General features: G+C 36.6%; 1 protein-coding gene and 1 non-coding gene across 3 annotated transcripts; one reads left to right on the top strand and one right to left on the bottom strand.

Annotated features, from left to right (window-relative positions):
• Window positions 1-3,242: 3,242 nt before the first annotated feature.
• Window positions 3,243-3,326, bottom strand: Trnal-cag (transfer RNA leucine (anticodon CAG)). Its single transcript has one exon. It is a non-coding gene; the product is annotated as a tRNA-Leu (tRNA).
• Window positions 3,327-3,448: 122 nt separating this feature from the next.
• Window positions 3,449-13,567, top strand: LOC131931289 (interleukin-1 receptor-associated kinase 4-like). 2 transcript variants are annotated; one of them, XM_059288030.1, is made up of 10 exons: window positions 3,449-3,536; window positions 3,991-4,188; window positions 4,600-4,720; window positions 5,601-5,881; window positions 7,269-7,381; window positions 8,060-8,223; window positions 9,085-9,259; window positions 10,075-10,172; window positions 11,350-11,524; window positions 13,157-13,567. In XM_059288030.1, the coding sequence occupies exons 2-10, from the start codon at window positions 4,013-4,015 to the stop codon at window positions 13,438-13,440; spliced, it is 1,587 nt and encodes a 528-aa protein (XP_059144013.1). In that variant the 5' UTR covers window positions 3,449-3,536; window positions 3,991-4,012; the 3' UTR covers window positions 13,441-13,567. The 2 variants fall into 2 exon arrangements, with proteins under 2 accessions (XP_059144013.1, XP_059144012.1); XM_059288029.1 differs by having other exon boundaries at window positions 3,455-3,648.
• Window positions 13,568-16,974: the final 3,407 nt, after the last annotated feature.

The raw sequence follows: 16,974 nt of genomic DNA, 5'->3' as shown, positions 1-16,974 counted from the left end.
ATAAAAATAAAACTACTTTTATATAATTCAGCATGCATGCCAGGAGTAAAATATATTAACAAGTTAGGCTATACTATTTTTCTTTTGCTATTATTAATATAAATTCATGTTGTAGAGTATATATTTTGGTCAGTGGGGGTGAAGGATACTTGTATTTAGCATGATACATGCATGAATAATGATACTCATCAGGTATTGCTTCTTTTTTCATTATTCAAAATTCCAATAAGCTTGTATGGTTGTGTAGAGTATGGTATTTTAATTGTTCCGTGGGTTTTCATGCTGCTTGTTTTTAAGTGTGAAATATTAATTGATTGACAGTGGCACTTTTAGCATATAGGTGTTTGTATAGGAAATGACAAATGTAATTGTATTTGCTGTTTTTAATAAATCCGTCATTATCATAAACCTTTGTAATGAGTTTTTTCATAAGGTTAACTATTTTCCAATGGAAAATTAATGTAATTATTTTATTTTTGAAGAATGAAAAAGAAATGATTCTATTTTTGCTATGGTCCGACTTAGTAGGTCTGAGCTAGTGTTGAAGAATGCAGAGTATATTTACTATTTACATTAGTTTGAACAAAAAATAATTTTAATTTTTACTATGAAATCTTGAAAGTTGGTAACAGCTGTGCTGCTTTTTTTTTCTTGGCCTGTAAGTACAAAAAATTTAAATTATTAAATGTAATCACAGCTGGAGTTATAATTATACTTTGTAATTTGTATAACTTTAAAGAATCACCTAAGCCAGAAATCACTTTCATTGTGCTTGTGATCTTAATTAAATATATACGGTAAGTCTTAATAACTATTTGATTGCTCGGTTTAGTATGATTACTAATAACTTTGTTGCTTTTTAGCTTTGTTGAAAAATAGTCTGTGACTCATTTAAAAGGTGATTTGAATGTATGTATTGTTTATTACTATGAGTAATAAGAATGTGTAGTTTGTATTTCTTTGGGTGACTCATGCAGTTATGATATTAAAAAAAATTAAATTACATTTTTTTTTTCTTTATCTGCGATAGTTAATGCTATGTTGGTAAACTTTCTTTAACCTAAACAAAAACAGTTCCAATATCAATTTGCTAGTTGTTGGTCTACTTTTCCTGTTTTTTCTGGAAAACAGTTCTTTTTTGCGATGTTTATTCTAATAAATAAGATACTTGATTCTACAATTTTATACTAGCAGCCTGCTTTAGCTCTCCATAATAAAGACAGCTGCTTAAATTCATAATTCTTACAAAAGTCCTAATCTAGTACATAACACTTTTTATAATGAAATAATTTCTGTATTCCATTTTGTTTTTATAAATAGGAATATATCAACAATCTAGCACTGTAGGTTCTTTTTACCTCACTTCATCAGCTGTAAACACCAAATAAATTTGCGCTTGAGGTTGTAGTTGGGCGAGAAAGACTTTTTCTTGTATGTTAGCATGAAGCAAATCTGTTCATACTTGTTTTTACGTGCTAGTGACATGTATCTGGTTTTTAGATTTTATATCAATATTTCCAAATGTTAATTGGTAGTGAATTGTCAGCCTTATGACTTTTAATTCAAAATATTCATATTCTATGTAAACCTAATGTAATAAATACAAATATTATTACAAACTCCTGTTTTATTTGACCTTTATCTTTGTGAAGTGATGTTAGGTTAGGTTAGGTTTGCCTGTCGTCCCTACTGGGACATAGGCCGCTGACAAGAGCTTTCCAGACGTCTCTGTCCTGGGCTAGTCTCTCCATTTGTCCCCAGGTGTATCCAACCTTCATGGTGTCTTCTTCCAGGTCACGTCGAAGTGATATTAGATCCCCAATATTTATTCAGTCAATGGAATATAAACATTTAATAAATGTCTGTGCTAGATTCTGTGGTAGCCTACAGAACAAAACCAACTTAAGTCACCAGTTTAGTACCTAGTTGGTTCTTGTAGGTCTAACCACCTGTCTATACCCATCCATCTCTGTCGGTCCACCAATCTTTAGGTCTACCCACCTCTATAATAATTATTAACTAATAACAAGCATTTATGTAAGACGGAGTGGTCTAGCTGTAGAGAGCTGGACTGCTAACCGTAGGTCTCGAGTTCAAATCCGGGTTAAAGTCAGTAGACCGTCCCTGAGTCCACCCAACTGTGATGGGTACCTAACTCACTTTAGGGAAAGTAAAGGCGGCTGGGCACAGTGCTGACCACACTATCTCTTCATATGCCGAGGTCACAGAAACAAGTGAACTTTCACTTACCATATAGACCGTCAGGTTTGAAAGGGGAACTTTAACCTCTATAATATGCCTGCCCAGCTCTGACAAACCACCCAGCCTCATTGCTTATCTTGCTAGTTAAGACAGTAGCACATATTTGGGTTGGTAGGTATTGATGAGAGGTGGTAGAAAAAAACACTCACCTGTTAAAAGACTTGTTCTTAGAATTGTGTTTACTAGTGTGAAAAGTTAGAGCTGATTTAATGTGCTGGTGTTGAGAGGGCAGCTTCTAGTGAGCAACGGTGTTTGGTAGGGGGGGGGGGGGGAATCTTTAGGCCTATTGACATATTAATGGAAACATTGCTGCAACACTCAGTACATTGATCTAGAAATTTCCTTTGGTTTTTTTTTTGGTAATCTATCGTTTTGGGTACGTAAAATCGCCCGCGGCTATTAATGTACGAAAACGTTACCTCATTGTCAAGGCTTTAATAGAAGTATATTGTCATATGTTTGTGTCAAATATTATAGATAAATGAATAATAAACCCAAATCAATGGCTAAATATATCAATATAGGCCAGAAATTAACTTTAAACGGCAGTGTCTGCAAGCAAGATTTGCTATATAAACAGCAGCCATTTGTAAAATAGAGTGACTTCCGCCTGAATCTCGCGCTTTAAGTCTATAAAAATAAAACTTAAACAAGATGGCTTCTATAGTAAATGAGCATGGTTGCATCTGTTGGAAACATCGCTGGTGTTCATTTATTACTGAAAAGTTTTAATTCAATTGTTTAAAAACAGGTACATAAATGAAACAAGGAAACATTTTTGTATTTTTCAAAACATAAATTCTCCTCAAAATGTGAAATAATTATTAAAATGTAAGGAGTCACCTGTTTTTCACATTACTAGTCGCGGGCGATTTTACGTACCTAAAACGATAGATTACCTTTTTTTTTTTTTATTATTATTATTAGCGACAATCCAATATAAGAAGAGCATGTTAAAAACAACAACAAAAAAAAAAGTTTGTCAGAAGTGGGATTTGAACCCACGCCCACAGAAGTGGACTGCGACCTGAACGCAGCGCCTTAGACCGCTCGGCCATCCTGACTTACTTCGTTGAGAGACATAATTCATATTTATTCACAAAACACCTTTATAAAATCATTCTGTTATTTTATTGGTTGAATAAAAATAGGATTGGTAATTTCCAGATATAAACCAGGAACTTCCTGTAATAATAACAACATTTGCTGTAGTGTTACATCGTTCTCTTCTCCCTAGTCACAGATCTAACACAAGCATTTTTAGAACTTAAACTGTTGGTTTACCGAATTACTTTGGAAAAAGAAACCTTAGCGATTCTTGTTTTAAAAATAGATCTAGAATCTAGATCTAGTCTAGACAATAATTAGAATTAGGCTAATTTCTTGGTAATTTTTAACAACTTTGTTGGCGACTTTCACACCACTCTTGACTCTACTTAATACTTAACTACTTACTAGACTACTTACTACTTACTAGATCTAGATCTACTTCTTAGTACTAGATATAGATCTAGATCTACTTACTAAACTTAGGTACTAGATCTAGATCTAGATTCAATTAGCTCCACTCTACTACTAGTCTAGATCTACAATACTACTGAGTAGACTACATTTATTAATGTAACATTTAACATTTACTTTATCAAAACTTTATCAATTCCACTATTATTACTATAATTATAATCTTCAATAAGTAGGCCTTTTAATTATTAATATGTCTATTTTCAGGTACTCTTCATGGGGTGAGGCCATGGGGGATAAAAAAATAATTACTGAAGACTCATATGTCAGGCATCTGCCTTTTTCAAGTATTTTAAACTTGTCATCAATGCTTGATACTGATGGACTTTGGGAACAACTTGCTGTCAGGATACCAACTAAACCAGATCTTCTATTCAACAATCAAGATGAAAACTTTGTACATAGGTAAAAACTAAAAATATACTAGCCTATATACTATATACTATAGTAACAGCTTTGTTCTTGGTATTTTTGGTGCATAGTGATGAATTGAAAAACTAGATCTAGTATAGCCTAGATCAATATAATAGTCTAAATTTTACCATAATGTAATTAAAAGTTCCTAACTTCCAATTGTAAGACCTTTTAACCAAAGAAATTCATATTATAAGTCAGTGGTTTCATAAGCATGGTGTTGTACTATATGGTCAGTTTAATTTAACTAGAAAAGTTTGTGGTCATCTGTTAGGGCTGGTGAAGTAGATTTTACCTGTTTTTAAGAGGCGTCATGGTAGTGCCTAAATGATATCATACCGAAGAAAATGGGATCAGATTTTGTTTTTCTCTGTCGGCTCATGATTTTAAATAAATCCTTAGATATACACAAGCCCATGTTGAGAAGATTTCTAGAACAAATTACTCAAGGGGTGGAAGCTGTACAAAGTTTCTTCTCATGGACTGGGGGACACAGAACTGTAAGGTCAAGCATCTAATAGAGGTTAGTGAGTCGGTAAATGTAGACCACTCATAAACTTAATGGGGTAGATGGATGATCTTGTCTCCATGGTAGAGTGAAGCATGACCAGAGATGGCATGTAATAGCTGTAGATGGTGCGCTTACAAGTTCCTCTTTCAGACCTAATGATCCATCGTGCAGTTGAAGTAAATAGCAAGTTTCTTGACCTCGGCATATGTAGGGATAGCGTAGTCAGCACTATGCCCAGCCACCTTTACTTTCCCTAAAGGGAGTCAGGTAATCATCAGAGCTGGGTGGACTCAGGGACATGCTATAATCATGTGTACGGGCAGAGATCCATTCTTAATTACTTCAGTCTTGCAGTCGAGCACTCAGTGATGCAGTCCCATTGGACTGCATGCTGTTAACTGGAAAGTTATGTTTTCGGAACTTAGGTTGGAGACTGAACTGCCCTCATCTTAGTGTTCTATGTCCAACTGTCTTAACTTCCCCAAGTCTATGTCTGGTACCCATCGGAGCTGGGTGGACATCCTACAGCCTCAAGCCTGAGATCTGAACTCGACACTTTTCAGAAGGCAATTGATTGCTCCAACACCCAACCTCACTATCCCATAGTAAAGTAAGTAAAGATCCCTTTTCAAAAACAGTCCTCAGTGCAAGAGAAGTAGAATTTCTTTGACCTCGGCATATGAAAAGATAGTGTGTTCAGCACTATGTCCAGCAGCCTTTACTTTCCCTAATGTGAGTTATCTACCCATCAGCGCTGGATGTACTCAGGGACACCATCCCACACATTTATTAAACAAGTTTAAAAGACTGTTGAAAGATTGCTATAAACAGATTGTATGTCTTTATGTTTTAAAACAGATGCACCTGACACACTTTAATAACTTCACTGCAGGCCTTAGTCCAAGCCAAGCTTGTGAGTGCTGCTGATTACCTAAGAAAGCTTGTCACAGCAGGCCATGGTCAGATGTCCAGTAGTGTAACACCATCCCCTAGTGAACGAACCCGTTCCCTCCCTAGCTTGCCGTCCAGCAATGCGTCAAACTACAATGAGCAAGTGACAGGTGTTTGTCGTCCAGTTCCTAACAGTAACGGCCAGTCACAGGGCGTACCTGAGATACCTGACAACTACAATGATCCTGTTGGGCAGACAATTACTACAATATCTGTTAAAAGGTAGGCCCTATGGATGTGTAGAGTTGATAGTTTAAGATGGGCAATGTTTCCAACATTCCTGAAAAATTGGGTTACATGATGGGTGGGTGGGGGGTGGCTAATCGCAAGAACGATATCTATAGAATAATACAGGTGTGTGGAACATTTACTTAACATAGCTATACTTAACATAGCTATGTTTAGTAAGCTGTAATCAATATCTTTTATGTGAAAGTACATTGAAATGGAGTATGATTGTGTAACCGTAAAAAAATAGACATTTATTTAAGCAATGTAAATAGTGCATGCTATTGATAAAGAATAACAAAATCAATTTTATTGATTAGTCAGACTGAGTTGCCTGTATCAGTATGATCCCTAAACAAAATCTCATGTTTCATCTGCAAATATAGTCCCAACTTGAATTCCAGATATCATTTTTTGCAGAATCATGAATAAACCTTTTATTTTTGTGTATGGTTAATTATAAGACGTTAAACCTAACCCTAACCACAGATAATACTGTTAAATAACTATTTACATATTTTTTAATTGTTTTATATATACAAATACTTAAAAAACAAGTAATTAAAAAAAGTCTATTGACAATTTTAGTGCAATTTCCTTATGTTATCTAAAAATAGCTCTGTCGTAGCGTAAATCAAGAGCAGGGTTAGTAAAACCATTGGTTAGTTATTAAAACGTTTTTTATTAAAAAAAATTTCAGTATTTTAAATGTTTTATTTACAATAGAGTAACATGACTAAAAACCATTGCGCGCCTAGCTACCGAACGTGATGTCGCAGCCATTGAGCGTGATGGCGCAGCTATTGAACGTGATGACGCGTGTGGTGTGGTTGCATAAAATGCCTACTAATTCGGTCCAAATTTTAATAAATTCAAAAAAATTTTTGTGACCGAACGAAAGGATATTTTTGAAAACTTTCTTTTGCAATATTGTTCTAAATTAAGGCAGGAATCGATTGGTACATGTTTCAAGTCGCTAAGTGGTCTGGTTGCCGAGATATGGGCCAAAAACTGCTTCTTTTCGAGGTTTTTTGACTTTTCCGGGAAATCCATGAAAGAAACCCGGAATTTTTATGGCCTATGTTCATCCTCGTAACTTGCTTAATATAATTGCTTTTGGAACTAGTCATCGATATTGCTTCGTTGAGGAGGAGATACGGCTTAAAGCTGCGGACACACATTCATCCATTCATCCATCCATCCAGAAATGACGGGTTAATAAACGCAATTCTCCAGAATGGAAATTGCGCTAAAAACGTTACATTTCATTAAATACCTAAATGCTACATATTTAAAATTTATTTTCAAATTAATAGTTTAAAATTTCTTGAGGAATGTTTTAATCCTTTTGTTCATATCTCATGCCTGTAACTTAACTTAGTGAAGGTGATATGAAAGGAGAAGGCAGTGCCCCAATGGAGTCACCTACAGTACCTGACTACACTGATATAGATTTGAAAGAAATTAGATATGATATTCTTCGCCAAATTACAAGTATGTCTTTTTTTGTCAGTTTTTCTGTCCGTTTAGAATTTGTTTTTATTATAAATTTTATTTTTTAGTGTAACTTTAAATTTAAAGTAGCGTCAGTAAATAAAGAATAAAATAGAATCTTACAGCTTGTTGATTAAAACAGGTAAGTTATTAAGTGTCCTTTTTTTACTTAAACACCCTATCTATAATAGACACATAATCTGAGCTTGAAAGTGTTATAACTTTTATCGATTCACCACATTCAATTTATGATTACCTGGAAAAGAAAGAAAAAGTAGTCACACTTCTGAACGCGGCAATCTATGCGACAGATAAAGTAGAGTTCACCTGTTTCTGTGACCTCGACATGAGGTCTTTACTTTATTTAACAAAAGTGACATGCTTATCAGGGCTGGGTGGACTTGGGGACGTTCTTTGGACTTTATCTAGGGTTAGCAGTCGTAGCCACATGTTCCAATATTTCACCTAGAAATTTTGGATATTTATAGTGTCTATCATTGTACAATGTCCTTTCTTACAACTGTAATTGAAGTCTTTGTAGTATTTTGAAAACATGTAATAATTAAAAATAGAAAAAGTTTTTATTATAGTATAGTATAATTAAGATTCTCTTTGTTAATTAAGAAATGTAATAATTAGTTATGGATATTAAACCTGTGTTTGCTTGATGTTTTACAGATAACTTTGACACAAGGAACTTGAAAAATGGGGGTAACCTCATCGGAGAGGGAGGCTTTGGGACAGTTTTTCTTGGCATGTTCAACACTGGGTTTAAGATTGCTGTTAAATGTTTGAAAGATGACTCTGATGATTGTTCTGGCCAGTTTAAAACAGAAGTGGAGGTAAAGTTAAGCTGGTCAGTCTTACCTACACCATAAACATAAGAGCTAACATAATACATTTTTCCTTTACACTAAACCTCACAACATATTCTGAACTGCTGTTAAATTATTTCTTACTTTATACCAAACATCAAGCCATTTATTGACCCTCACCTAACATATCGAGGACCCTAATTTTTGCGGAATGTCATGGATGCAACTTGGTGCAATCACCCATAACCGACTACATTAGAGAGGTGTGGTTACACCTGTATGCTCCACAAGGGGTCGACAGAAATGATGATGATAATTATTTACACCAACCTACTAGATATTCTACACTGTTATAAATTTATTTCGTTAATTTAAACAAACCTCACACAGTTTACTCTAAATTTCTGTATATTTTGTGTCCTTCCCTTCCAATGATGCTCTTACTTACTTACTTACTTAGTCCTCCACCATTTCCTTCCATTTCTTCCTATCCTCGGCTATTAATTTTGACATCTCCCAAGAAGACTCCGCCTCCAGGTCTGTCTTGGGCACCCTCTCTTCCGCTTTCCCTGGGGGTTCCACTCAAGCGCTTGGCGTGTAACATTTGTGTGAGCCTTTCGCAGTGTGTGACCCACCCAGCGCCACTTCCTCCTTCTTATTTGCACACCTATAGGCTCCTGCCTAGCTTTCCTCCATAGTTCCAAGTTCGGCACTTTGTCCTGCCATCTCAGTTTCAGTATCTGTCTAAGGCATCTATTCATGAAGGTCTGTATCTTTGCTGTGCTTGCCTTGGAGACTCTCCATGTCTCTGCTCCATACAGCAGAACTGCCTTGACATTAGAGTTAAATATCCAATGATGCTCACACTGTTGTAAATGTCCCTACCAGACCCTGTGCAAGTTCAAACATGAGAACCTAGTCTACCTGCTGGGGTACAGCTTAGATGGGGACACCAAGTGCCTGATATATCAGTACATGTCTAATGGGTCTCTAGAGGACAGGCTGGCATGTTTGTTTGATTCTCCCCCTTTGTCAAATAACATGAGGCTACACATTCTCACAGGTTAGTTCCCTTTATGCTGGTTTTTTTTTACATTCTCGTTTTCTTGGTTATTTTTATTATTTAGTTCAGGGGTCCCCAAACTTTTCAGTCCGAGGGCCACATTGACTATCAAATTTCAGGTGCCAGTTTATTCCTGACATGACTTTGATTTTTCTGGGTGAAGTTCCTCAGCCATCACCAACAAATGTTTTTTTCCATTGACAAAATGATCTCTGCTGGCCGGATGAGAGGACCTCGCAGGCCCATCCGGCCCGCTGGCCGTAGTGTGGGCACCCCTGATTTAGTTTATCATTTGCTCACTATCTGTTTTTGCTAAAAATTATTTTGGTTTAAAAAAAAAATAAACCATGCAATTAAAGCTGACATTTTTAGTAATCGCTTATGTTAATGTAGGCCTATGTAGTATGATGGATGATTAGCAAACTCAAAGCACTGTAGCCTTGACCTTATAAGAACAGGAGAATCTATTATCCAGATTTGAAAGTAAATAGTTGTCAGGCTTTGAGCTGGGTAATCAATTCTCAAAAATTGTATTTGACGTAGAAAAGGATTTACAGCAATTTGTGTGTATTAGGATGTTTGTCTCAACAACATTAAATACACAAATAATTTTAGCAAAGATTCTATTATCAAAAATAAAAGACACTTGCAGTGGTAAAGATATCTTGCTGCCATATCTTTTTTTTCTGACTTTGTAACATAGGACTTTGAAAATACACACAAGTTTTTTACTAAAAAACATTTTTTAAATTTGTTTGTTTTCCAAGATTAAATTTTAAAATTTATTACTTAAAAAGTTATTTTTTTCCCCCCAGGCACAGCTAGAGGGATAGACTTTCTACACAAGGGGGGTCTTATTCACAGGGATATCAAAAGTGCCAACATTCTACTTGATGCAGAGTTTAACCCTAGGGTGAGATGAATTACACTAGACACTCGCACTGATTATAGTTCTTTATCACACTTGTAAAAATGTTTTATTCATAAAGATATTGTGTGGTAGTTTATGAAATTTTTTCATCTTTTTGTGGATTAGAGTTGCACAGTGACATTTTATATGTAGGATTGTGAGGCAAAGTGGCATTTTATTTGTGGGACAAAGTGGCATTTTATTTGTGGTATTGTGGGACAAAGTGGCATTTTATTTGTGGTATTGTGGGACAAAGTGGCATTTTATTTGTGGTATTGTGGGTCAAAGTGGCATTTTATTAGTGGGATTGTGGGGCAAAGTGGCATTTTATTTGTGGTATTGTGGGACAAAGTGGCATTTTATTTGTGGTATTGTGGGACAAAGTGGCATTTTATTAGTGGGATTGTGGGGCAAAGTGGCATTTTATTTGTGTGATTGTGAGGCAAAGTGGCATAATTGAGAATGAGTTGCAAAGTGGTAAAATGCACCAGTGCTCAACTAACTCAAAAGTTTTAAGTTCCAGTGCTTAAGTCCTTGACTTTACCCATACTACATTACATATTGTAAGTTATTTTACATCGAAGAAATTAAAGTTTTCAAGTTTTATTGTTGACCACTCAGTCTGTTCAAACGCTAAAACCGCTAAAACAGAAAACTCTAAGGGACGGTGTGGTCAAGCAGGAGAGCGAATTACTTGACACCAAAAGTTCCGAGTTGGACTCCTGGACAGATCAGGATCATTAGCTAGGGACAGCAACCCTTTCAAGGAGAGAAAACTCCAAAATGAAAAAAACACACAGCTCAGATTGTTCTAGGCTGGAAATAAAATACAGCAGGCTGAAATCGGACTTACATAATAATTAATTGCGACAGAGGAAATCTCCTTCAATATATTACAATTAAGAACATGGAAGAAAGATAAACTCTACTCTTTTTATTTTGATAAGACTTCAAGCCAGAGATTTTTTTTACCTGTTCAACTACCTTGATCATATTTCACATTGCTTGTGGTTTTACCTTACTTGTCCTTCCTTGTGATACATAATTTTTGTTTAAATTTTACCTAATATATATAATTTTTGTTTAAATTTTACCTAATATATATAATTTTTGTTTAAATTTTGCCTAAAGGTTACCTAAATCTTACCTAACATATACCTGACCCTGTGTCTCCATTCAGGTAGGAGACTTTGCTACAGCTAAACTCACCCCCTCAGGCATGACAACAAAGGTGATGAAGGCCACCACAGTTATAGGCACGGCCCCGTACCTGGCCCCAGAGGCGTTCAACTTTACCCTTCACAACGGGCTGGATTGCTTTAGCTTTGGTGTAGTTATACTGGAGGTCTTAACAGGTGAGCTGGGGGTCATACTGGAGGTCTTAACAGGTGAGCTGGGGGTCATACTGGGGGTCTTAATAGGTGAGCTGGGGGTCATACTGGAGGTCTTAACAGGTGAGCTGGGGGTCATACCGGGGGTCTTAATAGGTGAGCTGGGGGTCATACTGGAGGTCTTAACAGGTGAGCTGGGGGTCATACTGGAGGTCTTAATAGGTGAGCTGGGGGTCATACTGGGGGTCTTAACAGGTGAGCTGGGGTTAGATATCAAATTTATATAGTGAACTGAAGTGAATTAGAATTTTCTCTTTGGAAGTGTTTTAGATAAATTTTAGTGTTTGATTCTAATTAGTGCTGAACCAGTGGCGTAGCGAGGTCGGGTGTCACCCGGTGCGGCACTTGATGGTGTCACCATCCCAGAGGCATAGCGACCCTTCCCGGCGCCCGGGAACAAACTTTCAATTTGGCGGGCTCTCTGGATCAACCCCCTTAAACTTTCCATTTGCACCCCCCCCTCCCGCTTCCAACCTTGTCAGGATTTGTCAGATTTTCAAATTTGCTCTTAAAAGACTATTTAACACTCGATTTAATCACTTAATTAAGTGGAATTATCATTTTTCTCTATATATTTTGCTATTTTTTTTTTTTGCCTTGGTGTCACCCCTCTAAATGGTGTCACCCGGTGCAGTCCGCACTCCCCGCCCTCCCCCTCGCTACGCCACTGTGCTGAACCCACAAGATAGTGTATGTAAATGTTTTCATTGAAAATGTAGTATAAAAAGAGGGTATGAATAATATTCTTGTCTCCCCTTCTTGACAGTATGATATAAAATAAGCGATGGTAGTGTTTGTTGATTTGTATTGAGTAAACATAGCTAGCGTGTATAATGCTGTCATACATACAAGCTTTTGTATTTCTTGAAGCTGTAATGACGAAGATTTTAAATTAAAACTGTCATGGCTAAAAAAAAATGTATTAATCTTGGTTAAAATCTGGATTGCAAAGCTCTGACACCGTAGTTGATAGAAGCAACTATGTTTAGGGGAAAATAAACAATTTCATTAATACTTTGTCAAATATTTAGAAAGCCAAGCTACAAATTATTTCTCAAAGTTTCTTTTCATTGTAAAAAGCTTGTTATGTACATATACATATATTCCCTATTTATTCAAACCCTATCTGAAGAATTTAGTCCACTGCTTAAAATTATTGACTCTCTGTGAATTTTCACTTCATCATCACCTTTTTCTGTTCATATCCAAGACACATGGGGGTAGATTAAGTAGAGTTAATCTACTTCAATGACCTTGGCGAATTTTCTCTTCCTTGATCGTAATGAAATTTAGTTAATGCAAAGTTGCTTGTCAAACTTATGGGCCCCCTTGCTTACTTTCTCTCTCTATTTTATATGGGCTTTTCACACACCCATATTGTGGGCAGCTAGACACTGCAGAGCTTTAATTTCCTTCTCCAGTTCATCACAGCACTTGGTTTGTATATGAAGGACTGTTTGTTTAGGGGACCTAATACAGTCTCTAGCCTGGGTTTCGAACTCACAACTGTCAGCCTAGTAATGGAGAAATTTACAGCTAGACCACGCCATCCCCAAGATAATTTTAACATTTTTTTTTTGCCTTTTTGTTGTTTAGGTCTCCCAGTGTGTGACCCTGGTAGAGAAACAGCAGATCTGAAATTGTACGTGCAGGAGTTCTGCTGTTGTGGGGAGGATGAGGAGGAGTGTGGCACGATACACGACCTGTTAGATAAACGCGGGGGTGAGTGGGATGCCGACGTTGTGGAGAAATTGTACGCCTTGTCTTGTCGCTGTCTGGAATGTAACCGCAAGCTACGGCCGAAAATGTCGGTTATTTTAACAGAGTTGGAGAGTTTAGGCGCGACAGGAGAGGCAGCAGCTAACAGTGATAATAGTTAAATTATTTGTAAAAAACTATTTGTAATTTTAACTTACAAATTAAAAGATAGGCCTACTTGTTACAATTTTTGTAAAAAAAACAAAAAAAAACCAGTGTATTATTAATTTTCAAATAAAAAAATGCTGGTTACAGTTTTTGTAATAAAAAAAAAAACAATACATTATTAATTTTCAAATTAAAAGATGCTGGTTATAGTTTTTGTAAAAAAAAAGTGTATTATTAATTTTCAAATTAAAAATTCTGGTTACAGTTTTTGTAAAACAAAAAAGTATAATATTAATTTTCAAATTAGAAGATAAAGTTTTTGTTAAAACTTATTGTTTCTTGGATTTAAAAAATGTCTACTCGATGTTACTGAGCACCAAAGTCATACTGTTATTGATGATAAATTTTTGAATGCATTGCATGTTTACTTTAATTAAATATAAAAAATTCATGCCGAAAGTGTTCTTTAAGATGTTTAAAATTTTAATGGAGTTTAAGGCTCATTAAGGAAAAATGGTGTCTTCATTGGACAATTTTAATTTTTTTAAATATATTTTTTGTTTTTTTTTTAGCCTGAAATTTTGTGATTATAAACAGTAATAATTAACTAAACTTTGAATTCATGAAAAGTATTTCATCACAGTGATTAGGATTTTATTGTAATACACAACTACTGGCAAGATATAAACATCTGATGTGTCATGGCTGACAAAAAGCTCTTGTGGATCAAGAAACAACTTATGTTATAACTTTAAAAGTTGTTCAATTATCAAAGTTGTCAAAGCGCATAAACTTTATTTATTTACACATGTTGATGTATGTACATAGAAAATGAATAAAAAAATTGTGCTCATAATAAAGTTGTGCATGTTTTTTATTAACTTTTGGGTGTTAAGATTAAGTAAGTCACATTGTTAGGTCTGTTCATGTAGGTTCAGTGAGGTTAACTATGTTTAGTGAGGTCAACTAGGTTCAGTGAGGTTAACTTGGTTTAGTGAGGTTAACTAGGTTCAGTGATGTCAAATAGGTTCAGTGAGATTAACTAGGTTCAGTGAGGTTAACTTGGTTTAGTGTTGTTCACTAGGTTCAGTGAGGTTAACTAGGTTCAGTTAGATTAACTAGGTTCAGTGAGATTAACTAGGTTCAGTGAGGTTAACTAGGTTCAGTGAGGTTAACTAGGTTCAGTGAGGTCGACAAGGTATTGTGAGGTTAACAAGGTTTAGTGAAGTTAAGTAGGTTCTTTGAGGTCAACTAGGTTCAGTGAAGCCGACTAGGTTCAGTGAGGTTAACTTGGTTTAGTGTTGTTCACTAGGTTCAGTGAGGTCAACTAGGTTCTTTGAGGTCAACTAGGTTCAGTGAGGTTAAGTAGGTTCTTTGAGGTCAGCTAGGTTCAGTGAGGTTAAGTAGGTTTAGAGAGGTTAACTTGGTTCAATGGGATCAATAATGACCATTGATGTTAACTAGGTTCAGGGTGATCATCAGAGTTTCTTCCAGGCATCTCTTCGGGGGGGGGGGGGGGCAAAAAAAAAAAATTCTACCCCCCCCCCCCCCCCCCCCGAACGAAATGAAATTTATATACAGAATATATACTTTTAACAGTGTCCGCCCCCGAAGAAAGTCTACCGCCCCCCCCCCCCCCCGAAAATTTCAAAAGCCCCCCCCCCCCCCCCACCCGGAGAAAAAAGTCTGGAAGAAACACTGGTGATCATTAGATTAATGTAATGTAAGATACATAAGATACATTTAATTTTTAACCTTGTCTACTATCAGTTAGGCTACCCTTATTTATCAGTACCAAATAGCATTCAAACAAACATTTCAATTATAATTAAAAACCTATTTCTAATTTATATCTTGAAAACATGGAAAGAATAGAAAATGGTCCAATCTTGAATTCTTTGAGGCAAGCGCTTACCCCCCCCCCCCCCCCCCCATACTCTCCCCCTTCTTTCCCTCCACTTTTTTCTCTCTCCTTCTTTCCTTATCCTCTTCTTTCCCTCTCCCTTTGCCCCGCGCTTAACAAAAAAAAATTACATATTTAAGTTGGTCTCTTTTATCTCTGTTCATTCCCGCAGATGAATTACACATTATATTGTTTCGAAAATTAAAAAATATTTTCTATCTACTGTTACGTAAAATATTTTCCAAGTGAGATTTGAACTCTAGACGTTTGGGTTAACCATTAGCTCTCTAGTCGTTGAACTTAATCAGAGTTTCTGCCAGGCATCTCTTCGAAGGGGGTAGAACATCTACCGCCCCCCCCCCCCCCGAACGGAATGGAATTTATATAGAAATAGAGTGGGGGGGGGGGGGCGGTCACTGTTTAAAGTATATATATACTTTTAGTCTGCCCCCCCCTTCCCCCCCCCCCCCCGAAAATTTCAAGTGCCCCCCGCTGCCGCTGAGAAAAAAAATCTGGAAGAAACACTGAACTTAATCCCATTATAGTATTTTAAACATTTTCAGTCTAGTAACTTAACTGGATAAGTTTAACTTTACCTATGATTATAATAAAGTTAATTTTGGAGAGCGGTGAGTAGTTTGTGTAGTTGACGAAATACAACCCGTTTATAAAAATATCAAACGCTGCGGTTTTCACCAAGATATGGATGTCGAACTCCTGATCCAAGTTGAAAGGAAATTCTGAGATTCGCAGGCTTTGGTTAGTGAACCAGGTCATTGCTCTTCTGTTGGTGACGATGACCTCTGGGACCTTGGTGTTGAAGTCTTCCCTAGGTCTGACCTGCAGGATAACGTCCGATCTGTTGGCGGTGTTTGTCAGGTCAAGGCTGAACCCGGTGTAGTTGACGAATACGCCAGTTAGGCGAACCTGAGAAAAGAAAATAATGTTCTGTTGTTTAGGCCGTTTTCTTTTACTTACATTATTCATCAGTAATTAATAGTCCTGATATGAAGTGTTTTTTTTAATATTATTTTACAAAGGGGTCTTCCAGTCTACCTCTGGATAGGAATAAAAACCTCACTAAAATGAGTAGAATAATTATCTATATATATAATTCTCTTCTGTGAGAAGTTAGAAAACAAGCGACAAGCGCGCCTTGCAGTCCCCTCTCTTCCTCTCTATCACTATTACTACCACCCCCACATGGTCTGGTGAGCTGTGGTTCACGCAAAATGTTTACCAATCGTAGAGCCGGGTTTAGTGACGGCTATTAGGGGCAGATAATCTAGTTTGAAACGATTTTAAACTAACAGGAGGTAACTAAGAGGGGGGGTGTATGGTAGGGGAAGGGGGGCGGGTAGTGTTTTAAAGCAAATGTTTTCAGTGGCAGCATTGGTAATGGTACTGTCGAATTCACAAATTATGAATTACTGAAAAGTAGAAAATAAAACAACTAAATAGCGGCGTATGTTATGCCGCGGGCCGGCTCGTATATATAATTCTCTTCTGGGATCAGTTAGGAAACAAGCTGCAAGCGCGCCTTTGCAGTCCCCTCTCTTCCTCTCTATCACTATCACTACCACCCCCACATGGTCTGGTGAGCTGTGGTTCACGCAAAATGTTTACAAATCGTAGAGCCGGGTTT

The sequence above is a fragment of the Physella acuta genome, unplaced genomic scaffold (assembly GCF_028476545.2).
Source record: "Physella acuta isolate Inbredline_101_S28 unplaced genomic scaffold, ASM2847654v3 ptg001937l, whole genome shotgun sequence".
Classification (NCBI taxonomy): domain Eukaryota; kingdom Metazoa; phylum Mollusca; class Gastropoda; family Physidae; genus Physella; species Physella acuta.
The sequence above is the reverse complement of the archived record's forward strand: the minus strand, read 5'-3'. Positions and strand labels throughout refer to the sequence as shown.

What these genes read in the sequence shown, in the direction of transcription:
- LOC131931289 (XM_059288030.1), top strand. Translation starts at nt 4,013, where the DNA reads ATGGGGGATAAAAAAATAATTACTGAAGACTCATATGTCAGGCATCTG. An exon ending in AGTTTAAAACAGAAGTGGAG is followed by an intron (nt 8,224 to 9,084) that starts GTAAAGTTAAGC and finishes TGTCCCTACCAG; the next exon opens with ACCCTGTGCAAGTTCAAACA. An exon ending in GAGGCTACACATTCTCACAG is followed by an intron (nt 9,260 to 10,074) that starts GTTAGTTCCCTT and finishes TTTTCCCCCCAG; the next exon opens with GCACAGCTAGAGGGATAGAC.